General features: G+C 40.2%; 1 protein-coding gene across 2 annotated transcripts in view; it reads right to left on the reverse strand.

Moving 5' to 3' along the window:
- Nucleotides 1–26,222, reverse strand: part of MCMBP (minichromosome maintenance complex binding protein) — a 46,003-nt gene that overhangs the window by 13,137 nt on the left and 6,644 nt on the right. Inside the window, exons 2-10 of one of the 2 annotated variants that reach the window (XM_005566583.3) lie at nucleotides 18,719–18,804; nucleotides 17,960–18,100; nucleotides 17,803–17,844; nucleotides 16,263–16,364; nucleotides 11,337–11,481; nucleotides 7,564–7,715; nucleotides 5,442–5,542; nucleotides 975–1,147; nucleotides 180–303 (exon numbers count right to left, since the gene is read on the reverse strand). In XM_005566583.3, the coding sequence (XP_005566640.1) occupies nucleotides 180–303; nucleotides 975–1,147; nucleotides 5,442–5,542; nucleotides 7,564–7,715; nucleotides 11,337–11,481; nucleotides 16,263–16,364; nucleotides 17,803–17,844; nucleotides 17,960–18,100; nucleotides 18,719–18,804 (1,066 nt within the window). Of the gene's footprint in view, nucleotides 1–179; nucleotides 304–968; nucleotides 1,148–5,441; nucleotides 5,543–7,563; nucleotides 7,716–11,336; nucleotides 11,482–16,262; nucleotides 16,365–17,802; nucleotides 17,845–17,959; nucleotides 18,101–18,718; nucleotides 18,805–26,222 lie in introns of both variants that reach the window. The other variant, XM_005566582.3, reaches the window with a different exon arrangement.

A 26,222-nucleotide genomic window follows, 5' to 3' on the forward strand; every position in this document is an offset into this window, starting at 1 on the left:
TGAGCTGTAAGAAAAGGAATTTGTCTGTGATTTGGTTTAACAGTTGTTACACTGAACAGATAAAAACCATCTGATGAAGCCCAATAAGGAAAACACACAAATTACACCAGCAATATTCCCGCTCTTCCACTTCTACACACACCAAACTCCCCTAATTCCCACCAGGATACAGCACTTACACTGTGGAGATGAGATGTAATATAAGGTATTCAGCAGCCAAACTATCCCCTAGAAGGGCATGAGTGAGGAACCCAAGAAGTTCTGCTCTGACTGGAGACAATTCGGACATGAAACTTGAAACAACTGAAGGAGAAAAGGAGACCTGAGTCAGGACACACACACCAATTCCTCTCAAGTGTTAGGTGAAAAATAACTGTGGGCAAAGTGCAACAATTCAGTAGACAGTAAGTAAAGCTGAACATATCAGTAAGTGACGCTAATCTTAAAAATAAGACAGTTTGCATCCTCCTTTTTTTTTTTTTCTTTTGAGACTGAGTTTTGTTCTTTTTTGCCCAGCCTGGAGTGCAATGGCGCCATCTCTGCTGACTGCAACCACTGCCTCTGGTTCAAGTGATTCTCCTGCCTCAGCCTTCTGAGTAGCTGGGATTATAGGCACATGCCACCACACCTGGCTAATTTTGTATTTTTAGTAGAGATGGGGTTTCACTATATTGGCCAGGCTGGTCTCGAACTCCTGACCTCAGGTGATCCACCCACCTCGGCCTCCCAAAGTGCTGAGATTGCAGGCGTGAGCCACTGCACCCAGCCTTGTATACTTCTTTTTTGTCCTCATTTCAATGAAGAGAATTAATGTAAGAGAAAAATGGGGCAATGAGAGAGAGATTACTGAAAACACTTATTGTGAGGAATGAAGACCTGACTCTCAATTCCCCTATGAGCATGTTACAGGCAGCTCTGGACACACACTGAGGCTAACAGTCGATAGTTCACTAGGCTGTAACACTTACACTTACAGGTTTTGCTCTCCTCTTTGTTAAGGCAGGCAGGCAATAACGGGTTGATGTGTTGCAACTTCTGGGCTAAGATCACATGAATTCTCGGCACTAATGAAGCAGGGGGACTGTGCACTCTCTGCTCCTCTGCTGTGTCTGTGCACTCCATCGGATCCAGCAGTGCAGAGGCATCCCTGTGGAGAGACGATCAAGTTTCAATTTAGAGAGACATCAATTGCACAGATGCAAAAATGATATGCACCTTAGAAAACAAAATTACAGTCCAAGCCAAGAATATTTCCACCTGTACATCTCCTTAAAGAACAGAAAGTGGCCTCTCATTCTAAAGTGTTAACATCACACAGACTTCAGGCTTGTTAAGACATATCATGAAATAATGCATTTATTCCATTTTTCAAGAACAGTATTTTTTTTTTTTTTTTTTGATGGAGTCTCACTGTGTTGCCCAGGCTGGAGCACAGTGGTGTGATCTCAGCTCATTGCAACCTCTGCCTCCTGGGTTCAAGCGACTCTCGTGCCTCAGCCTCCTGAGTAGCTGAGATTACAGGTGCGCGCCACCAAGCCTGGCTAATTTTTGTATTTTTAGTAGAGACAGGGTTTCGCTATGTTGGCCAGGCTGGTCTTGAACTCCTGACCTCAAGTGATCTGCCTGCCTTGGCCTCCCGAAGTGCTGGGATTACAGGCGTAAGTCACCGTGCCTGGCCAGGAACAATAATATTTTTTATTCAGCACTTCAATAAATGGAATGTAGGATGTCACTCATAAGGCTATTTCAAAACACAAGTACTCCTTGAACTATTGGCTGAGACATCGAATACTTGACAGCAGCTCTCAAAAACTGGGGTCTTTTTCTCAAAAGCCATCCGGTATCTATTAGTGTGTGGAGAATCCATTCATCTCCTATCTTGCTAATTGTATTTCCTCAATTTTATTCTTACATGATCCCTCGAATACTGAGTAGACAAGCAATTGAAAGTTATGAATTTTTCAGATTTGCTAAATAAATTTGCAGATACATTTGTGAGACGACTGAAACAAATGGCTAAAATGCTTTTAGATCTTGACTTTATAGATTCTATAGACACTGAAGTAATAAATTCATACTCCTGTATATTTTAATACAAGCATAATAACTTTTTCCATAGTACGTACCATGTGACAGACAATGTTCAATGCTTTACACGTACAAATTCACTAAAACCTCCCATCTACCCTGATTTACAACGAGCAAACCAAGCCCAAGGTCACACAGCTAGTAAGTGGCCAAGTCAGGACTCCAACCCAGGCTGTCTGCCTGTCTGTGCTCTTAACCTCTGTGATGGTTAATACTGAGTGTCAATCTGACTGGATTGAAGGATGCAAAGTATTGTTCCTGGGTGTGTCTCTGAGGGTGTTGCCAAAGGAGATTAACATTTGAGTCAGTGGGCTGGGAGAGGCAGACCCACCCTCAGTCTGGGTTGGCAGCATCTAATCAACTGCCAGCATAAAGGCAGGCATGGAAAGAGCAGACTGGTTGAGTCTTCCGGCCTCCATCTTTCTCTCATGCTGGATGCTTTCTGCCCTCAAACATCAGACTTGCAAGTTCTTCAGCTTTTGAACTCTTGGACCTACACCAGTGGTTCGCCAGGGCCTCTTAGGCCTTCAGCCATGGACTGAAGCCTGCACTATCGGCTTCCCTACTTTTGAGGTTTTGGGACTCAGACTGGCTTCCTTGCTCCTCAGCTTGCACACGGCCTATTGTGGGACTTTACTTTGTGATCGTGTGAGTCAATTCTCCTAATAAAATCCCCTTCATATATTCATCTATCCTAGCAGTTCTGACCCTTTAGAGAACACTGACTAATACAACCTCTAAACTAAACTGCAACAATAGTGAAGTAACTAAAGCAAGAAAGTCAACATAATCAGAAATTGCCAAGATGAACAATCTCATACACTATTGTTAAGGGATGGTTAAGCTTAAAGTTGTTTAAAATTTTTGTTTTGTACCTTAACTGTGGAAAATGTTAAGTTCATCTTACAGAGAAACTAAGATGTAAGATGATGAATGTCCAGTATTCAACAAGAGGACTCTGGTGTAGATGAGGGACATTAGCTCTTGCTTTTGGCAATCTCAAAGCAAAACAAAAAAGAATGAGGAAGATCTAGATTTCCAAGATATGCTGTTAATAAAAAAAATTAAAAAGTGTAAAAGAGTACATATACTATGCTACCTTTTATAGAAGAAAAAGGTAGAAATAAAATGTATACTTATCTACTTATTTTTGTGTAAAAAAAAATACAGGAAGGATAAACCAGAAACTATGGTTCCCTAAGGAGGCTGGGTGGAAACAGACAGCAGGAATGGGGATAGCTCAGAACCACACCTCTGAGAATCTTTTTGTGTAGTTTGAATTTGGCAACGATGTTAATGTTTCCTATATTAAAAAGAAAAAAACCAGTAAGGATGGAGGAAAAACTGAAGTGAAACATAATCAGACATAAATGAATCTAAGCAGAATAAATAATGAAATCACACTGAAGGGGAAGAAAAGTTACCTAAGTAACTGGAACATAGCTCTGACTACACAGCTGCGTTCTAAAATAAAAATGAACTGGAAACGTACTGAACACTAATTACTAGTTTGTTTTGTAGTGGTATGGCTTACCAACTCTGAAATTCCCTTCTGTATATGGCAGAAATGGGGAAACGACAGATTGTGAATAATGGGAATCAAATTTGTTAGAAAAGGAAGTCATAAACATAGAAAGGAGACCAACTAGAACATGTGACTCCTGCTGTGCTGAACTGGAATCAGAAATATGAACCCATGGTTTCTCATAGATGTTAGAAATACACAAAACATGCATGTGTGAGTATATATGTGTGCATTTAAATGTGTATGCATATATATGTATACATATGTTGCATATATCCTAGCTCTGTCTGCTTTAAGGGCCTAGATGCAAAGCTAACCCAGTACCAACGAGCACATCTAGGACTCAGATCTTCAAAGTATATGATGAAGCTGCAACAGCTTAATATGCCAGAAAATAAATGTTAAAAAATAATAAGATCATCTCAAAAAAAGGACCCAGCACCTGCTTAAAGTGGCTTCCACTAGCTACATCTGGGAAAACTTGGGTCTCAAAATAATATAATGATACTAACATTGAATAAAATCAGAATCTATTAGTCCACACTAAATATAAGTAAATAAATTACTTGAATAAACAAATGGAAGAGATATCTTTTATAGTAGAATGCCAATAAATAAATGTACTGAGTTAGAGAATTGCCAACGTTGTAATAACTGATTCAAGCAAGAATCATCAATTAATGCTGAAATAAATTGGTGAAAGTTTAATGAGAAACTGGATATTTACGTCCCAAAGTATCTTCCTCCAAGTTACTTGTCAATTACAAAGTGAGAAATGTAACTTTAGAGAAGAGACATCTGGAAGACACACCTTAACCAACTGATGAAAATTAACCTCACCAGTAACGGGACAGACTGACATCGCATGCCTCCTGCTTTAACATACTGAGGATACATCACTTCTGTAATATTCCTGCCAAAAATGCGCAACATTGAGTCTAACCATGAGGAAACAAGTAACTGGTAACTGGCTTACACTCTTCAAAAACGTCAAGGCTTTCTGCTCTCTACCACGTGAGAAGACAGCCACCTGCAAACCAGAAGTGGGCCCTCACTAGAAACCACATCTGCTGGGAACTTGATTTTGGACTTCCCAGTCTCCAGAACTACTGGAAGACATATATTTCTGTTGTTTAAGGGGAAAAAAAAAGTGGCAAGACCATGAAAGACAAAGGCTGAGGACTATTTCAGATTGAACTCTAGTTATTTAGGTTTATGTTTTATAGAGGTATGAGTTAACAATTCTGAAATTCCCTTCTCTATGTTGTACAAATGTGCAAATGACAGATTGTGAAAAATGGGAATCAAGTTTAAGAGTTACACTAACACAGAAAGGAGAACAAGTAGAACGACACCTGTGGTGCTGAACTGGAATCAGAAATACAGTATGAACTCAGTAGAAATAGAGAATAAGCGAGCTTTCGAACCCTGGACTGGGGGATGCGGAAGGGAGAAGTGTAAGAAAGAACATGATTAAGACAATTAGTAAAATTAAGTATAGACTGTGGATTAGTGTATTGTGTATTTGTGGCAAATTTCCTAGTTTTGATACCTGTACTCTGATTACATATAAGAAAGTCAGTGCTCTTAGGAAATGTTGACAAGCAGTTGGGGTAAAAGGGTTTGATTTCTGCAATATATTTTGAAGTGTTTCAGAAAAATGTGTGCATCCATAGAGAGCACAAATGAATGACAGAGCGCATGGGGTGCATGTGTTTACAACTGGTACATCCGGGAAGCGAGTTCTTCAAAACCATCCTGTAACTTTCCCAAAAACTTGAAATTACATAAAAATAAAGGAGACCAGAAAAAGAGCACACAGACTCACCTTTCATCGTTATTCAGTATACTCAGCACAGGATCCACAGACAGGATGCCATACAGCTCAAGAATGTCATTTACTTTGAAACAATCCCAATCTTCATAAACCTAACAAGAGACCACATGAAATCATACTGTTAGAACAGACACAAAGCTTAAGATACTAGTCCTGGAGTACTAACATCTTAGAATTTTAGATCAGGAAATGGACCTTAAAGCAAGTCCTTTATTTTATAAATTTTTATAAATTGAGACCAAGAGTCACTCTGCTAGTTAGCAAATAAGTGAAAAACCAAAACACAGGATGCCTAACTTCCAGACTAATATCTCTTTTCAATATACCACAGTACTACAAAAAAAAAAGTCTTTTTCTAAAATTAAAAAAGGGCTTTTCCCAAAGGCTGACAGTTAAAACTAGAAACGTGCACTATCTCAAAATCTATTAACCACATCAAGAAAAGGAAAAAACAAAAACAAGATGATTAACTTTGCATTTATTCATAAACTGCAACATTGGATTAACACAAAACTTGGAATGGCCAGAAGATTTTTCACAATTTAAAAAAAAAAACACATTCAAAATTGTCATGATGGACTTTAGTAATCGTCAAGGCCATTTATTTACTGAACAGACCCAGCAGAAGCATGGCAGGGAAAAAAGTAGTCATTTTGGTCCCTGTGCCATATGACTGAAGTATCATTTCAATTAAAACCACTGAGAATCTGAGTGTAGTGGTCACCCCTGGAATCCCAGCACTTTGGAAGGCTGAGGTGGGTGGATCACTTGAGGTCAGGAATTCGAGACCAGCCTAGCCAACATAGTGAAACCCCATCTCTAGGAAAAATACAAAAAACTAGCTGGGTGTGGTGGCACATGCCTGTAATCTCAGCTACTCAGGAGGCTGAGACACGAGAATCGCCTGAACCCAGGAGGTAGAAGTTGCAGTGAGCCGAGATCATGCCACTGCACACCAGCCTGGACAACAGAGTAAGACTGCCTCAATAAAACAAAACAAACCCCCCTGCCCCCAAAACAAGAAAACCCAAAATGCACAAAGGATGGAAATCCTTAACAATCATTTTAAAACCTTCTGTCACTTGCTCATTTATCAGCATCAAAACACTAGAATAAGTAAGATGGAAGAAAAAACTTTTTTTTTTTTTTTTTTTTTTTTGAGACGGAGTCTTGCTCTGTGCCCCAGGCTGGAGTGCAGTGGCGCGATCTCGGCTCACTGCAAGCTCCGCCCCCCCGGGTTCACGCCATTCTCCTGCCTCAGCCTCCCGAGTAGCTGGGACTACAGGCGCCTGCCACCTCGCCCGGCTAATTTTCTTGTATTTTTAGTAGAGACGGGGTTTCACCGTGTTAGCCAGGATGGTCTCGATCTTCTGACCTCGTGATCCGCCCGTCTCGGCCTCCCAAAGTGCTAGGATTACAGGCTTGAGCCACCGCGCCCGGCCGAAAAAACTATTAAAAGTTTTCTTCCTTCTGTTTTATTTTAAATACAAGTGAGAAATAGGTTTTGCTGAGAGAAGGAAGAAGACAAAAATGAAGATTATATGTTAGAAATGATACAGGAAGGGAACAGACATAATTTAAAAGTTGTTCTGCTTCTGCATTTGAGATGTTCTTTGATTCTTTTAACTTGTGAATATGTTAGCTTATATGCAAAAGGAACGTGCAGAGGTGTGATTAATAACCTTGAAATGGGGGGGGATTATCCTCGATTAACTGGGTGGGCCCCATGTAATCCACAGATTCTTAAAACCGGGGAACCTTTCCTGGTTGTGGTCAGGTGAGATGTCACCATGAAAAAAATGGTCAAATGCAATGTTGCTGGCTATGAATATGGAAGAAGGAGCCACAAGCCAAGGAAATTCTCCCTTAGGGGCTCCAAGAAAGGAATGTAGTCCAACTCCTACATACAAAGGAGTTTACCTCGGTGAGACCATGTTGGATTTCTGACCTAAAGCCTGTAAGATGATAAAATTTTGCTGCTTTAGGCTATTAAATTTGCAGTGATTTGCTATAGCTAGTCCAGCATAAGAAAACGAATGCAAATGCTCAGACACTAAGCTACTTTCTGAGACACATAACATATCAATGTCAGACCTAAGAAAGGTTTTATTACCTTCACAAGGCACGCAGGGCCCTTCTCTCCTGGCAATGGAAAATTCAAATCAAAAGGAGAAGAGAAGTTCAGAGAGTTCAGCTGTTGCCCAGTAGAAGCTTCAGTTTCCAAACGTTTTGGCTCTCCACACCATTGAAGACCACCAACGCTCCCTAAATTCAAAGGATAGCATTGCACTTAGTCATTTCTAAGCCCTCCTGGAGAAAAAGAATGTTCCATAAGTGCCTTTCAAGTTTGACATATGTGATGCTTCTGAGCTTGCAAAGTTCAAGTTGTTACAGTTTTTAAGGAAACAGCACATACTAACAAAGTCTTTTGTTTGATCTGTAAGAGAACAAAGATAAATATGAAGATCTAAAAATTTATTTTTTTCCCTTACTATAAAGGTATCAAAAAATTCCTCCCATCAAATCTCATGTATAACCAGTTTCAAAAGCTGATTTGCAATATGGTTACTTTGACATCTTTGATTTAAGGAATACATGGTCTACCGACAGCAAAACTCCTTGGTAGAACATACTTTTTCTATTAACTAAGCAGAATAAAACCATACCGCAATAAATTACCAAATACTTACTAATATCCAGTATGTATCAAGAATCAAACCAGTTGTTGGGGACATACAGGTCATTAAAAGAATAACCCCAACTCCTGAAGTAGTTACACCTTAGGGCTGATAACATGAGAATCAAATGATAGCCTGCCATACCATGGAATACCGCTCAGCAATAAAAGGGACAAACTACTGAAATATTCCCGATCCTAACTGTGGTGATGGCCACATGAATCTACCTATGTGATAAAACTACAAAGAACAGGCCGGGCGCGGTGGCTCACACCTCTAATCCCAGCACTTTGGGAGGCCGAGGTGGGTGGATCATGAGGTCAGGAGATCGAGACCATCCTGGCTAACACGGTGAAACCCCATCTCTACTAAAAATACAAAAAATTAGCTGGGTGTGGTGGTGGGCGCCTGAAGTCCCAGCTACTTGGGAGGCTGAGGCAGGAGAATGGCGTGAACCCAGGAGGCGGAGCTTGCAGCAAGCCGAGATCGCGCCACTGCACTCCAGCCTGGGCGACAGAGCGAGACTCCATCTCAAAAACAAAAACAAAAACAAAAACAAAAAAACCCCACAAAACTGCAAAGAACTAAATCTTCACAAGTAAGTACATGTAAAAATGTGATTGTATCGCCTGGGCGTGGTGGCTCACGCCTGTAATCCCAGCACTTCGGGAGGCCGAGGCGAGAAGATCACAAGGTCAAGAGATCAAGAACATCTTGGCCAACATGGTGAAACCCCATGTCTACTAAAAATACACACATTAGCCAGGCGTGGTGGCGGGCGCCTGTAGTCCCAGCTACTCTGGAGGCTGAGGCAGGAGAATCGCTTGAACCTGGGAGGCGGAGGTTGCAGTGACCCGAGATCGCGCCACTGCACTCCAGCCTGGGCGACGACAGAGCAAAACTCCGTCTCAAAAAAAAAAAAAAAAAAAAAAGAAAGAAAAGAAAAAAATTATTGTATCAATGTCCATTTCCTGGTTATGATATTCTACTATAATTATGTAAGGTGTTACCATTGGGGGAAGTAGAGGCTAAAAGGTATACAAGATCTTTCTGTATTATTTCTTTTTTTTTTTTTTTTCCAGAGTCTCACCCTGTCACCCAGGCTGGAGCATGGTGGCATGATCATGGCTCACTGCAACCTTCGCCTCCCGGGTTCAAGCAATTCTCCTGCCTCAGCCTCCTAAGTAGCTGGGATTACAGGCATGCACAACCATACCCAGCTAATTTCTGTATTTTTAGTACAGATGGGGTTTCACCATGCTAGCCAGACTAGAAATCCTGACCTCAAGGGATGTGTCTGCCTTGGACTCCCGAAGGGCTGGGATTATGGGTGTGAGCCACCGCGACCAGCCTCTCTGTATTATTTCTTACAACTGCATGTAAATCGATACTGTGTCAAAATAAAAAGTTTAAAAATATGTATAGTCTAAAAGATTGACTAAACACCAACAAATTTTACTTTATATAAACAAAGAACTCAAACGCATAAAAAGCCTGCATTAAGACATTCGAACAAGTATGGTAAGAAATAAAAAGTAGCATCAACTGCTTAAATAAGAGAATTAACATATTTCCTGGACTGGAATACATACTCGAATATATTACAATATATAAGTTACTATGATATTTATTTGAGATGGAGTCTCTGTCACTCAGGCTGGAGTGCATGATCTCAGCTCACTGAAATCTCCGCCCCTCTGGGTTCAAGTGATTCTACTGTCTTAGCCTCCCGAATAGCTGGGATTACAGGCACCCGCCACCATGCCTGGCTAATTTTTGTATTTTTAATAGAGATGGGGTTTTGCCATGTTATCCAGGCTAGATGATAGACCATTAATTTTAATATATTCTGGGGATCGGTGCAAAAAAAGAATACTATGACATTTATATGTATTTACAGTAAAACATTCTAATTTTAAACACATTAAAATAGATCTCAGCATTAAGAAAATTTGGAAATATCAATTTATAAAGTAGAGTGATATATGGGTAAATAAAATGCATTAGTAAATCCTTGTTTACCACTAGTTGTTAAATTTGCCTTGGCCGGGCATGGTGGCTCCCACCTGTAATCCCAGCACTTTGGGAGGCCGAGGCGGGCTGATCATCTGACATCAGGAGTTCGAGACCAGCCTGACCAACATGGAGAAACCCCTTCTCTACTAAAAATACAAAATTAGCTGGGCGTGGTGGCGCATGCCTGTAATTCCAGCTACTCAGGAGGCTGAGGCAGGAGAATCGCTTGAACCCAGGAGGCGGAGCTTGCAGTGAGCCGAGATTGTGCCATTGCAATCCAGCTGGGGCAACTAGAGTGAAACTCCGTCTCCAGAAAAAAAAAATAAAACTATTTGCCTTCTCTACACAATCTTGCAGATAGTAAATGACCAGACTGATTTGTTTTGCCTCCTTGTCCTTTAATCTTCCTTCCGATTAAAGGTGCCGAAGGGAAGTGAATAGCACATAAAAGGAAAAATAAAGACAAATTTAATATACCCGCCATAAAAAGAAATCCACTGCTTATAAAAGTTAAGACTGGTTGGGAGCGGTAGCTTACGCCTGTCATGCCAGTGGCTTTGGGAGGCTGATACAGAGGGATCACTTGAGCCCAGGAGTTTGAGACCAGCCTGGGTAACACAGTGAGATCCCACCTCTACATCTCTACAAAGTTTAAAAAGTTAGCTGCGTGTGGTGGCATGTGCCTATAGCCCTAGCTACTAGGCAGGTTGAAGTGACAGGGGATCACTTGAGCCCAGGAGGTCAAGGCTGCAAGTAAGCCACGATTATGCCACTGCACTCCAGCCTGGGTGATGGGAGTGAAATCCTGTCTCAAAACACAAACAAACAAAAAGAAAATGAGAAAGCATGTTTTCAGATAAAAATAACTCATTTTTACGGTAAAGTACCAGGCTTCTGTATTATTTAAGAATTAGGAAAAAAATAAATATGAAGATAGAAAAGACCTTTCCAGATAGGCACTTGTGACTCCAAAAACATACATTAGAGCAGCCACTTGTCACAAAGTGATGCCTAATTGCTCATTTGCGAAGCACAGTCTGATCAAATGGTACTGTAAAAACTCTCAACACTGTCCGTAACTCTGACAAATTGCCAGCTCCTAAATACAGAGCCATATTATGTAACAATTCACTCTGAAAACCAATCCACTTAAGAGAGCAAAGTCTAGAGAAAACCTGTTGGCACACACTACCTGCTTGTCTGGCACCTGCATGTTGGTCTTTCTGTTTATTGGGCTGTAGGTCCATATCGTCATCATCTTCATAACTCCTCTTGTGGCGACTGGGAGTGTAGGACGTTGAGGGACTGACTCGAGCTTGGTTTGCATTAACATAGGCGTTAAACGGAAAGTTAAGAAAAAGACTACCATAAACTAAGGATTATCTTAAATGTTTTGCTAATTATATGACTTATAAAAAATGACTAGCTTGGCAATTCAGTTAAAATGGAAATACATTTTTAAAAGGAGGCTAGACTTCTAGTTTTGGTCATGAGAGTAACAGACATCAACCTTATGCTGCTATCCTTGCTGTAAACAACAATGTAACTGGAAAAAATATGTGAAGCGACCGTTTTCAGTCACTGGACAACAGGGAGCATAACCTTATGATCCTTGAATGAGGAGAAACACAGCAGGTAAACTCCAAATTCTCCCAGCTCTCTCCTGGAGACATTCTCCAAACTGCAACAAAGAGCAGTAGAGGCCCTGTTCTTACTGGGTGGAGAAGACAGAGCACTAGTTCAGGGCTAGTGAAGCAACTGGAATTTGCAAAGAAGTACTAGAAAGGAAGTAGTTACAGATAAAAGACCCAGAAGGTTCCATTTGGATCTCTGACAAAACACTAAACTGTGGATATACAAGTCAAGATTCCCTGAGGTCTAGCAGAGAACAGCTGCTAGTTGGCAGAGAGTTAAATGGAGACTCTGGAAGTAGTATAATACTAGAATGGACCCTGCTAGTCATCCCAGGCATTTGCGTAAGACCCAGAAATAGTAGACCTCATGAATAAGGACGATCTACCGCACAAGGGCTGTTCTGCACCACTCCTAACAAATCCAGGTGGATGCAGTGGCTAACATCGGTAAACCCAGCACTTTGGGAGGTTCAGGTAGGATTGCTCAGTCCAGGAGGTTGACAGTAGCCTGGGCAACATAGTGAGAACTCATCTCTTTTTTTTTCTTTCCTTTTTCTTTGAGACAGAGTCTCCTTCTGTTGCCTAGGGTGGAGTACAGTGGTGCAATTTCAGCTCACTGCAACCTCAGTCTTCTGGGTTCAGGTGATCCTCCCGTCTCAAGCCACTGGAGTAGCTGGAACCACAGGTGCCCACCACCACGCCTGGCTAATTTTTGTATTTTTTGTAGAGACAGAGTTTTGCTGTTGGCCACGTTGGTCTCAAACTCCTGGCCTCAAGTGATCCTCCTGCCTCTGCCTCCCAGAGTGCTGGGATTATAGGAATGAGCCACTGTCCCTGGCCTATTTTTTTTTTAAATAAATAAAATATTAAGGCCGGGCGCGGTGGCTCAAGCCTGTAATCCCAGCACTTTGGGAGGCTGAGACGGGCGGATCATGAGGTCGGGAGATCGAGACCATCCTGGCTAACACGGTGAAACCCCGTCTCTACTAAAAAAATACAAAAAACTAGCCGGGCGAGGTGGCGGGCGCCTGTAGTCCCAGCTACTCGGGAGGCTGAGGCAGGAGAATGGCGGGAACCCGGGAGGCGGAGCTTGCAGTGAGCTGAGATCCGGCCACTGCACTCCAGCCTGGGAGACAGAGCGAGACTCCGTCTCAAAAAAATAAATAAATAAAAAATAAATAAATAAAATATTAAAATACAAAATAAAAATTCTATATCCAATAAAAATGTTCCTCAAAAATTAAGATGAGGCCAGGCGTGGTGGCTCACATCTGGAATCCTAGTGCTTTGGGACGTTGAGGCAGGTGGATCACTTGAGCTCAGGAGTTTGAGACCAGCCTGGGCAACAAAGGGAGAGACCCTGTATCAAAAAATAAATAAATAAAATAAACAAAAATGAAGGTGAAATAAGAGACATTTTCAATTGAACAGAAACTGACAGAATTCGTCACCAACAGATCTGTAGTTAAAAAAAAAAAAAAAATTGCTGGCCAGGCACAGTGGCTCATGCCTGTAATCTCAGCACTTTGGGAGGCTAAGGTGGGTGGATCACCTGATGTCAGGAGATTGAGACCATCCTGGCCAACACGGTGAAACCCCATCTCTACTAAAAACACAAAAAAACTGGCATGGTGGCACACACCTGCAACCCCAGCTACTTCAGAGGCTGAGGCAGGAGAATCACTTGAATCCAGGAAGCAGAGGTTGCAGTGAGCCGAGACTGCACCACTGCACTCCAGCCTGGCAACAGAGCAGGACTCTGTCTCAAAAAAAAAAAAAAAAAAATCATAATAATAATAATATCGCTAAGGGAAGTGATGCCAAATATAAAAGAAGAAGAATTCTTGCTTCTTAATTTATATAAAAGACAAATGACTGTTCGGAACAAAAATAGTATGTTGTGGGCTCTATAATCTAAGGATGAGTAAAATCTATGACAAAAATAGCACGAAGAATGAGAATACACAGACTGTTGCAAGGGCGAAGGATCAAAGAAGAAATCACAAGGGAAATTAGAAAATATTTTGAATTGAGTAACAGTAAAAACCTAACAAATGAAAACTCGTGGGATGCAACTAAAGCAGTGATTGGGGAGAAATTTATAGCTTTAGTTGCTAATAGTAGAAAACAAGAAAAATTCGAAATCAATAATCTGAGCATCCACCTTAAAAAGCTAGAAAAAGGGCCAGGTACGGTGGCTCACACCTATAATCCCAGCACTTTGGGAGGCTGAGGCAGGTGGACCACGAGGTCAGGAGTTCAAGACCAACCTGGCCAACATGGTGAAACCCCATCTCTACTAAAACTACAAAAAACTTAGCCAGGCGGGGTGGCAGGCGCCTGCAAATCCCAGCTACTTGGGAGGCTGAGGCAGAGAACTGCCTGAACCTGGGAGACGGAGGGTGCAGTGAGCCAAGATTGTGCCACTGCACTCCAGCCTGGGTGACAGAGCCAGCAAGACCCCATCTTAAAAAAAAAAAAAAAAAAAACCAAAAAAAAAGTAGAAAAAGACCAATTAAAACCAAACCAAAAAGAAGGAAATAAAGCAGAAATGGATGAAGCAGAAAACAGAAAATTGAAGTGAAAAACAGACTAACATTATTGGGAATGAAAGAGATCAATGCTAAATATCCCACAGACATTAAAAAGAAAATACTCTGACAAGCTTTATGTCAATAAATTCAACAACTGGGCTTAAATGACTTCAAAACAGTCCTTGAAAGATACAATTTATCACAACTGACTCAAAATATGTTAAAAAACAGAATTAGTCACTCCTGTAATCCCAGCACTTTGGGAGGCCAAGGCGGGCGGATCACGAGGTCAAGATATTGAGACCATCCTGGCCAACATGGTGAAACCCCGTCTCTACTAAAAACACAAAAACTGGCTGGCATGGTGGCGTGCTCCTGTAGTCCCAGCTACTTGGGAGGCTGAGGCAGGAGAATCACTTGAACCCAGGAGATGGAGGTTGCAGTGAGCTGAGATCATGCCACTGCACTCCAGACTGGCAGCAGAGCAAGACTCCATCTCAAAAACAAAACAAAAGAATAAACAAACAAACAAACAAACAAACTGAATCAGTAGTTTAAAATGTTCTCACAAAGAAAATGCCCAGCTTAAAACTGTAAACCACCTAAATGCTCAATTGGAGACTGTATAAACAAATAATACTTAGCAAAAAAAAAAAAAAAGAAAAGAACTACTGATATGCACAACATGGATGACTCTCAGATGCATGATGTTAAACAGAAGATGTCAGACACAAAGACTATATATTATATGAGTCCATTTAGATGTCATTCAAGAATAGGCAAAACCAAGTGATAGTCAAAGAATTCAGGATTGTGCTTGCAGGGGAGGAGGGAGTGACTAGAAAAAGGCAGAAAGGAATTTTTTAGGCACAAGTTCTTTACTTTGGGGTATAAATTATATGGGTGTATGCATTTATCCAAATCACTGTGCATTACCTTAAAATCTGTGCATTTCAGTGTAGGTGGGCCATGCCTTAAAAAACTACTATCGTAAATAAAAAGGTAATGTTTCTACAATCCCCTCTCAAAAGAGCCAACACGTTTTCCCTTAAGAAAGTTAGAATGAATTCTAATTTTATTTTATTTTATTTTTTTTTTGAGACGGAGTCTCACGCTGTTGCCCAGGCTGGAGTGCAGTGGCACGATCTCGGCTCACTGCAAGCTCCGCCTCCTGGGTTCACGCCATTCTCCTGCCTCAGCCTCCTGAGTAGCTAGGACTACAGGCGCCCGCCACCGCGCCCGGCTAATTTTTTGTATTTTTAGTAGAGACGGGGTTTACACTGTGGTCTCGATCTCCTGACCTTGTGATCCGCCCGCCTCGGCCTCCCAAAGTGCTGGGATTACAGGCTTGAGCCACCGCGCCCGGCCGAATTCTAATTTTAAACTATTTTTTTACTTTAAGTATTATATTTTTTCAGTACCTTTAAATGTGCCTCAGGTGGGGTGTGGTAGCTCACGTCTATAATCCCTGCACTTTGGGAGGCTGAGGTGAGAGGATCACTTGAGCCCAGGAGTTCAAGACCAGCCTGGGCAACAAAGTGAACCCTCTTTCTAAAAGAAATCAAAAAATTCGCCAGGGATGGTGGCACACGCTTGTGGTCCCAGCTACTTGGGAGGCTAAGGCAGGAGGATTGCTTGAACCCAGGAGGTTGAAGCAGCAGTGAGCCATGTTTGTGCCACTGCACTCCAGCCTGGGTGACAGTAAGTCCCTATCTCAAAAAAAAAAAAAAAAAATTACCTCAATCTTTTTAACAGTATTTCACTATAGAAATGTACTGTAATTTTAGCATTCCTCGGTGACAAATACTTAGCCTGTTTTATGGGTTTTCTCAATTAGAACAAATGAAACACATTTTATTGAAATAAAGCCAAGCTTTGCAAAGGATGAATAATTAAAGGTTAAGGTTTTAGAAACCATCAACACAATAAGAAAGTTCAGATAAAGGATATTTCTTTTACCCACGTAGATTCCCCAGGCACCGGAACACAATAGAAAGTCTGTCTTTCCAAAGTGGTATTTCGTGGAGAGTTTAAATCAAGTTCTTGTTGAGGCTGTGATATACATAAAAAAGTATTTTAAAAAATTTATTTAAAAACATCACAAAATTTATTTTAAAATTAGCAACCACATTTTCACATAGCACCACAACAAATATTTTACAGAGTTAACAAGTAACTAATTCCAAACTATCACTTTTTCAAAGAAAACTGATATAAAATCACTTCAAATACAGTCATCAAACACTTCCTCCCTCAAATCCAGAAAAATGGGACCTCTGTGGAGTGACTTATAATCTGGGTCTAGTTCTCTGCTTTGTGGATCTAGAACCTTACTTTTATGAGGTTATCTAGGCCTTTTTATATTCTTGGAGTCTAACTCTTGGCTTACCCAAACCTTAGGAAACTGATTTATCAAACCCCAATATCAGTCTGTTAATTCACAACAGTTGTTGCTAATTAAATATTCTAGTTCAGTAGGCAGATCTGGACAGAAAAACTGCCCTAATTTGGAAGGTTACTGCAAAGATTATATTAAACAAAAATGTAACTTCTGACAATTAGAGTAAAGAACTCATTTGAAAGACAGATTTATGTAATCTTACACATGATGAACTTCAGGTCTGTTTTTCTTTTAGAGTGTTTCCATAAAACAAATACTGTGCCCAGCTTAATGGATCAACTACATTAATGATTACGGTATTCCTCATTTAAGGAGCCCTAACACATTAGGCTAACATATTACATTACTGTATACTAGAAAAAGCTGAGTATTAATGTAACTCAGTAATCCCAGAATCTGGAAATGGGTCAATAAAATAAATGAGGCTGTGCATGTGTGACACTACCAAAGGCTAATAGAGAGTTGGTACATATGTTGCTCAAGAGTCATAAATAAAAGACTCATTCTAGGAAAAAGGTACTTTGGGCCTAGAGAGAAAAGCAAACAAAAAATCCTTGCTTGTATGTATTAGGCTCAAACTTGATGTCTCTTGGGTCCTTTCCACTTCTTAGAGTTTTCTAAGTATATATGAAAGAGAATATGCCTTTCCTAGGGAATAATATATGACTTTTGAATCTCATCTTGGAGCTACCTAGGAATGAGTATTTCATCAGATTTCTGTATTATAGGCTGATTCTGACAGTTTTCTATGAAAGAAACAGTGGAATTACCACTGGCTTTGTCTTTGAAGGAATTAAAAACGACTTAATTTTGCACCCTAGGGTACTTTGTTTTACATATATTATATACAGATATTGGAGAGAGGAATTAATTTTGGCATTAACAGTACTTCTCCTTCTAAAAGATCTCTGGAGGATTAAAAACAGTCACATCAAACTCCTAAATAAAGTCAAACAAGGAAAACATTTCACGTGATTTCTTGTAACTTATACTCAAGATAAATAAATCTAAGATTAGCTAAACAAACAAATTCTCTGTTTAGGAAAAAATTCTTACTAAAAATGTTTTATATATATTAAAGATACATACCCCACACTCTGCTACATCTCTATATTTTCCAAAATGAAGAACCTATGACCCAAAACATAGAAAAACAGAATTATATCAATATATCAGAACCAAAACTACCACAAACAGTACAAGGACAAAATTAATACCACAAATTCATGAAAACAGCAATACTTACATGTGCTTTTGTGTTTTGGTTAACCGTTTCATAAACTCCCATGTAAAACTCAGGGTCAAACATATCCTGAATCATGCAACGAAATTTCACAAAACTATTAGGTTTCAAATAATGAAGGGGAACTTCGTTCAGTGATGGTACCTTAAAGGAAAATAATCAAGTTAAGTCAACTAAATATCCTGTCTATACAACATTAAGCATATATACACAAACTTTATGTCCAGACTCAAAATTGTTAAACACACACACACACACACCCCCCATGCCTCGTCAGGGAGCCAAATGATCTCAATGGTCAACATAATTGCTGGAACCCAAGTTCTCTTCCATTTCTTCCAAGTTTTAGATAACATTTGACCATAATGTAAAAGAATGCTAAAAAATGCTTTTAATTCAGAACACTTTTCAATGATCAAAAAGGCATTTACTTTGTTGAGCTCTTCTCTTAAAACTAGCACATGCCAATTCTTTTAAAATAAAGGTAATAAAACAAAGGTAACTAACTGACTCTTGGAACTAAAGATGTGTCTCAGGAAGTAACACAGTCAGTTACTGCCACCTAGAGGCATAATGTATAAGTATTTATTTGCTTAAACTTAATTAGCAAAAGACCAAAATCTTTTAATACAAATGTACTTGAAGCAGAAGTACACATTAATTTACATATTTTTAAATTACATGGGGGTTACTTAGTTACTCTACTAAGAGAAACTTTGTAGTCTGTCCAACCTTCTCCCTCGAAAATAGCAATAAGCTTACCCACTTAGGAGCATTATTTTCCTTCAGCTTTTCCTTAAAATATTCAATTACTTTCTTCTCCCAGTCAGGATTAACTCCATTTTGTGCTGAAAGAGAAATATACTTTTCAAAGCTAATGTATATGCAATAAATAATAAGAGACTATGATCAGGTGAGTCACACAATAGTTTAGCCAGCAGAAAACAAACTAAAATTTGCTTCTACGATAGAATGAATTTTAGATAGGATGAATTTTACACTTCAGTGTGTCTGAAGTACTACACAAGACACATTCAAGAAGCTGTACTGAGCGGGGGGAGGGACAGTTACAAATCAGGAGGATGCTGACCTCCTGCAGGCTCTCTGGCACCCACAGTGTAGCTGGGGACACCTACAGAATGTGATGCAAGGCCACCTAGATTCAGCAGCATTTGAGCCACTGCTTGTAAAGCACTCTGTTCTTTTAATACATTTTATATAGTTTTTTGTTTATCTTTACAACTATCCTGAAATAAAGAGCTGAAATTTTTTTGTTTATAACTTCATTTGGGAATAATTCTAGATTCAAAAAAGTTGGAAAGAACACTTGTATCCTTGCCCCATTTGCTTATCATCTGCTCCATCTCTTATATTTTTCTGATTCATTTAAGATTAAGTTGCACTATCAGGTATTTTTGCCTCCAAATATTATCAGTGTGTCTCCTAAGGAACAGTACTAACCATAGTACTGTTATCAACCTCAAGAAATTCAAAATTGACACAATACTTTTTATCTGGTCTACCATCTATATTCCAATTTGTCATATGACCCAATACTATCCTCTACAGCACTTTTCCCCTTTCAGTACAGGACCCAGCTTAGGATCACTTTTATATTTAGCTATCAGATCTCTTTAATCTCCTTTAATATGGAATAGTTCTGCAAACTTTATATTTTATGATATTGCTATTTAAGAAGAATAAGGTCCTTTTAAAAAAATTGAATGCTTCTCAATCTGGATCTGTTGGTTCCCTTATGATCGCATTCCAATCAAGTATAACCAAACTGCTGTTTAAATGATGTTGTCAAACTGCTGTAGAAGTGATGTTTGTCCTTCCAGGTGTCTGAAAAGACATGATGCCCATCTTCCCTGCATTGGTGATGTTAATTTTGATCACCCAAAGTGACAGCCAGTTTCTCTACTGTGTAGTTACTATTTAGTCCTTAAAATTAACAAGCTATGTACAGGAGGCACTTATGGGAACTGGCCAAGACCAAAAAGTGAGCTATTGACGGAATACAGATTTATGTGAACTAAAACCACCAAACCACACAGCTGGCCACTCCTGCCACCATTTATAGTTATCACACAAGTGTTACAGAAGATTGGGAGTAAAAAATAAAAAGTCTACACTTGTTATGGAGCTGCATCTGTGGAAAAGGACCATAAAATCCTAACACCATGTTTGAGCAGGACTCACAAACACGTTTACTTAACTGGACAAGAGCCAGTTCTGTAAAAGAAGTAGGGACGGGACTCCGCAGGTGATTCTAATGTGCAGGCGTTAAATCCACTAACAAACTGGTCCTCAAAGTTGGTTCCCTGACCAGCATCATTAGCATCACCTGAGTACTTACTAGAAATGCAAATTATTCAGCCCCAACCCCAAACCACAGGATCAGAAACTCTTAGGGGTGGGGCCTACCAATTCATGTTTTAAAAAGCCCTCTAGGTGACTGACTATAATGCATACTGAAGTTTAAGAATCGCTGCTCTACTAGATACAGTGAATTGGGTAAAAGATAAGTGGGTATTTTCGCTTGTAGTCAAAATGGATGTTTAAACAAAAGACACAGCCATGACTGCCACACCAACTATTTTGCCTGCAATTGTGTAAAAATTGTGAGAATACCACGTAACAAATAGTAAAGCTACATCAAGCAGTGACTGGGGAGCAGCAAGTTATTTCTAAGTTACTGGAATGTATATAAATACAATTTTCTTTTTTCAGACAGGGTGTTGTGTTGCTCTGTCACCCAGGATGGAGTACAGGGGTGTGGTCCTGGCTCACTGCAACCTTAATTTCCTGGGCTCAAGTGATCCTCTGGCCTCAGTCTCCTAAGTAGCTGGGACCACAGGCACGTACCACCACGCCTGGCTAATTTTTAAGTCTTTTTGTAGAGACGGAGGTCTCCCTATCTTGTCCAGGTTGGTCTCAAACTTCTGGGCTCAAGTGATCAAGCCTCCTGCCTGTGCGCTTGAAATGAAAAAATTCTCTTGGCTGGGCGTGGTGGCTCACACCTGTAATTCCAGCACTTTGGAAGGCCAAGATGGGCAGATCACCTGAGGTCAGGAGTTTGAGACAAGTCTGGCCAACATGGCGAAACCCCTTTCCTACTAAAAATACAAAAATCAGCTGGGCGTGATGGTGTGCGCCTGTAATCCCAGCTACTCGGGAGGCTGAGGCAGGAGACTCGCTTGAACCCGGGAGGTGGAGGTTGCAGTGAGCCAAGACTGCCCCGCTGCACTCCAGCCTGGGCGACAAGAGTAAAACTTCGACCCCCACCCCTGCCCCCGCCACCGCGCAGAAAGAAAAAATTATCAAGACACTGGATTCCTCCAGACTCCATGTGTGTCCTTAGGATCCAACTATGTATCCTTACTATATTGCTGCAATTAATCTTAGGAGGCGTACAACTATACAATGAATCATATAAGTCCTTTTAGTAAATCTTCAAGCATACGGGTGGTTATGGGACTCCCTAACACATCTGTATATCAATACTTCATTTCTTTTTATTGTTATTATTCCTCTGAATAACAACCAATTTGTTTATGTATTTGCTTGCTGAAGGACATTTAGATTGTCTTCAGGTTTGACAACTATAAACAAAACTATATAACACGTGTCTACAGATTTTCATGTGAACATGAGCTTTCATTTCTCTAGAATGAATATCTAGATACGACACAGTTGAGTACGTGGTAAATGTATGATTAAGATTCTACCTGTCTTCCAGAGTGGCTGCACCGTTTTGCTAAGAGATCCAGCTGTTCGCATCCTTGCCAGTACCAGTATTATCACTATGTATTTTTAAATTTTAGCTGTTCTAATATGTAATACCATGGCTTAAATTTGCATTTCCCTAACGGCTAACAATGCTAAACTCTTCTCAGGGGGATATTTGCCATCCTTGTATCCTTTCTGGTGAAATATCTATCTAAATCTACTTAAATCTTTTGCCCCTTTTTAAATTGAGTTTTTAAATTACCACTGTGTTTTCTTTTATATTCTGGATTCAAGTTCTTTTTCTGATACTGGATTTTCAAATATATTATCCCAGTGTATCGCTTGTCTTTTCACGCTCCTAATTTTTTTTTTTTTTAACAGAGCAAAGGGTTTTAATTTTGATGAAGCCCAGTTTATCAAATTTCTGTTTTATACACTGTGCCTTTGGTGTCATGTCTTACGAACTCATTGCCAAACCCCAGGTCACAAAGATCTGTTTTCTTCTAAAAGTTTTATAATTTCAGGTTTTATACTTAGATCTATGATCCATTTTGACTTAATTTTATATGAAATACAAGGTATAGGTTGAGGTTTTTATTTTTGCATGTAAATGTTGAATTGTTCATGTCTTTGTAGAAAAGAATATCCTTTTTCCATTTGAATTAGCTTTTGTATCTTTATTAAAAAGCAGCGAGGGCCGGGTGCGTTGGCTCACGCTGTAATCCCAGCATTTTGGGAGGCCAAGGCAGGCGGATCACCTGAGGTCAGGAGTTCGAGACCAGCCTGGCCAACATGGCGAAACCCCGTCTCTACTAAAAATACAAAAATAAGCCGGGTGTGGTGGTACATGCCTGTAATCCCAGCTACTCGGGAGTCTGAGACAGGAGAATCGCTTGAATCCAGGAGGCGGAGGTTTCAGTGAGCTGAGATTGCACCACTGCACTCCAGCCTGGGAGACAGAGTGAGGATCAGACTCAAAAAAAAAAAAAAAAAAGAAAGAAAAAAAGCAATGGGGACAACAGGAACAAACCTTGAAAACATTATGCTAAGTGAGATAAGCCAGACATAAAAGGTGAAATATTGTATGATTCTACTTATATGAGTTAACTAGACTAGGTAGGTAAATTCAGTGAGAAAGTACAACAGAAGTTCTGGGGGGAGCCTAGAGAGAAATGGGGCCATGGGGACAGTTGGCTACCTACTTGGGCGAGTTTGGATAGCTTATGGTTGTGATCAGCAGAATAAGGCCACCCCCCACCACCCAACCAAGATATTCATGTCCTAATCTCCAAAGGTAGCAGATGGAATTAAGGTTAATAATCAGTTGAACTTAAAAAACCAAATTATCTGGGTGGGTTCAATGTAATCACAAGGGTCCTTAAATGTGGAAGGATGCCGCAAAAGAGGAAGTTAGAGTAAGATGTGAGAACAACTCGACTTGTTGTCTTTGAAAATGGAAGGGGGCCACAAGCCAAGAAATGTGGGCAGACTCTAGATGCAGGAAAAGACAAGGAACAGATTCTCTCCTAAAGCCTCCACAATGGAATGCAAGTCCTGTCAACAATTTGATTTTATCCCAGTAAGACCCATGTCAGACTTCTGTCTCCAGGACTGTAAATAAAAACCCTTTGTTTTAAAGTCACTACATTTGTAATTTGTTATAGGAGAAATAGAAAACTAATACAGTGGTTTTTGAGGAACTGGTCCATTTCATCGAAGCTGATGAATTTATATACGCAGAGCTATTTGTATTATCCTTTTCATGCCTGTACAGTCTACGGTGGTATCTCCTCTTTCTTTTCTAATATTGGTAATTTGTCTTCCTTTTTTTCTTTTCTAATATTGGTAATTTGTTTTCCTTTTTTTTTTCTTTTGCCAGTCTTGCTAGAGGTTTACAATTTTATTGATTTTTTTTTAAAGAGCTTTGAGTTTCACTGATTTTTTTTTCTTTTTTTTTCTCCTGTTTTCTATTTCTCAGATTTTTGTTCTCTATTATTTCTTCTGTTTAATTTGGGTTTATTTTGCTCTTCATTTCTAGTTTCACAGGTGGAAGCTTAAATTATTCACTTGAGACCTTCTCTTCTAATAAAGTCAGTTAATGCATCTAAGCACATCTTTGGCTGTATCCCACCAATTTTGATATGCTGAGTTTTCATTTTGGTTTAGTTCACAATGTTTAAAGCTTTTCTTTGAGAGTTTTTAATCCATGGATTGTTTAGAAGTGTTCTTTTTACACATAAAGTTTACTATTTGGTTTATGACCCAGAATATGGTTTATCTTGGTGAATGCTACATGCGCACTTGAAAAGCACTTGAAAAGAATGTGTATTCCGCTGTCATTAGGTAGACAAATGTCAATTAGATCTACTTGGCTGACAGTGTTGTGCAGTTTTGTGTTGTTCAGTATTCTTTTTGATTTTCTATCCACTATTCTGTCAAGCACTGAGAGAGGAGTAGTAAAATATCTAACTACAATTGCAGATTTGTCTATTTCTTCTTTTACTTCTGATGGTTTTTGCTTCATATATTTTGAAGCTCTGTTGCTTGGTGCATATATAGTTAGGTCTTCTTGGTGAACTGACTGTTTTAACATTATATAATGTGCCTCTTGTTCTCTTCTCACACAACCTTTCTTAAAAGCATTTTAGGCCGGGCATGGTGGCTCGTGCCTGTTATCCCAGCATTTAGGGAGGCCAAGGCAGGCAGATTACCTGAGGTCAGTAGTTTGAGACCAGTCTGGCCAACATGGTGAAACCTCATCTCTACTAAAAATACAAAAGTTAGCTGGGCTTGGTGGCGGGTACCTGTAATCCCAGTTACTTGGAAGGCTGAGGTAGGAGAATTGCTTGAACCCAGGAAGTAAAATGGTGCAACCACTGTGGAAAAGTTTAGCAATTCCTCAAAAAGTTAAATATAAAACTATCATATGACCTTGCACTTCCATCCCTAGGTATATCTGGGAAAGAACCAAAAACTTTATTCATACAAAAACTTGTACATGAATGTTTATAGCAGCACTACTTACAACAGCCAGGAAATAACCCAAGTGTCCATCAGCAAATACGTGGATAAACAAAATGCAGTATAGACACACAATGGCATGTTATTTTCGGTCAGAAAAAGGAAAGCAGACTGGGTATAGTGCCTCACATCTGTAATCCCTGCACTTCAGGAGCCGAGGCAGTGTGAGTGGAGCCTAGGCAACATAGTGAGACCCCAAATCTACAAAAAATGATTTAAAAATTAGCTGGGTGTGGTAATACATGCCTGTAGTCCCAGCTACTCGGGAAGCTGAGGCTGCATGATCACTTGAGACTGGAAGTTCAAGGCTGCCGTGAGCCATGATCTTGCCACACAGCATTCCAGCCTGGATGACAGAGCTAGGCTCTGTATCTTAAAAATAGATAGATAGACAGACAGATAGATAGATAGACAGACAGATAGATAAAATAAGGAATGCAGTACTGATTCATACCATGACATGGATGAACCATGAAAATATCATGGTAAATGAAAAGAAGCCAGAGCCCAAAGGCCACATGTTGTATAATCCCATCTACACGAAACGTCCAGAATAGGTAATTCCACGGCAAGAAGTATACTTGTTGCCAGAGGATGGAAGAGGGGAAGAAATGGGAGAGACTGCTAAAGGTATGGGGTTTCTTTTTGGAGTGATGAAAATGATAGTGGCGGCCAGGTGTGGTGACTCACGCCTGTAATCCCAACACTTTGCTAGGCCAAGGCGTGTGGATCACCTGAGATCAGGAGTTCAAGAGCAGCCTGACCAACATGGTAAAACTCCGTCTCTACTAAAAATACAAAAGTTAGCCGGAAATGGTGGTGCATGCCTGTAATCCCAGCTACTTGGGAGGCTGAGGCGAGAGAATTGCTTGAACCCGGTAGGCAGAGGTTGCAGTGAGCTAAGACTGCGCCACTGCACTCCAGCCTGGGCAATAGAGTGAGACCCCGTCTCAAAAAAAGAAAAAGAAAACAAAAAAGACAAAGAAAAAAATAGTGGTGATGATGGTTGCACAACATCATTATGAATGCAGTTAAAAAAATTAAATTGTGGCCGGGCGCGGTGGCTCAAGCCTGTAATCCCAGCACTTTGGGAGGCCGAGACGGGCGGATCACGAGGTCAGGAGATCGAGACCATCCTGGCTGACACGGTGAAACCCCGTCTCTACTAAAAAAAATACAAAAACTTAGCCGGGCGAGGTGGCGGGCGCCTGTAGTCCCAGCTACTCGGGAGGCTGAGGCAGGAGAATGGCGTAAACCTGGGAGGCGGAGCTTGCAGTGAGCTGAGATCCGGCCAGTGCACTCCAGCCTGGGCGACAGAGCGAGACTCCGTCTCAAAAAAAAAAAAAAAAAAAAAAAAAAAAAAAAAAAATTAAATTAAATTGTACATTTTACAATAGTAAACATTGTTATGTGAATTATATTTCAAAGAAAAAAAAGTTTTGGACCAGCCTGAGCAATACAGTGAAACGCCATCTCTACGAAAATACAAAAAGTTAGCAGGGTGTGGTGATGG

The sequence above is a fragment of the Macaca fascicularis genome, chromosome 9, assembly GCF_037993035.2.
Source record: "Macaca fascicularis isolate 582-1 chromosome 9, T2T-MFA8v1.1".
NCBI lineage: Eukaryota > Metazoa > Chordata > Mammalia > Primates > Cercopithecidae > Macaca > Macaca fascicularis.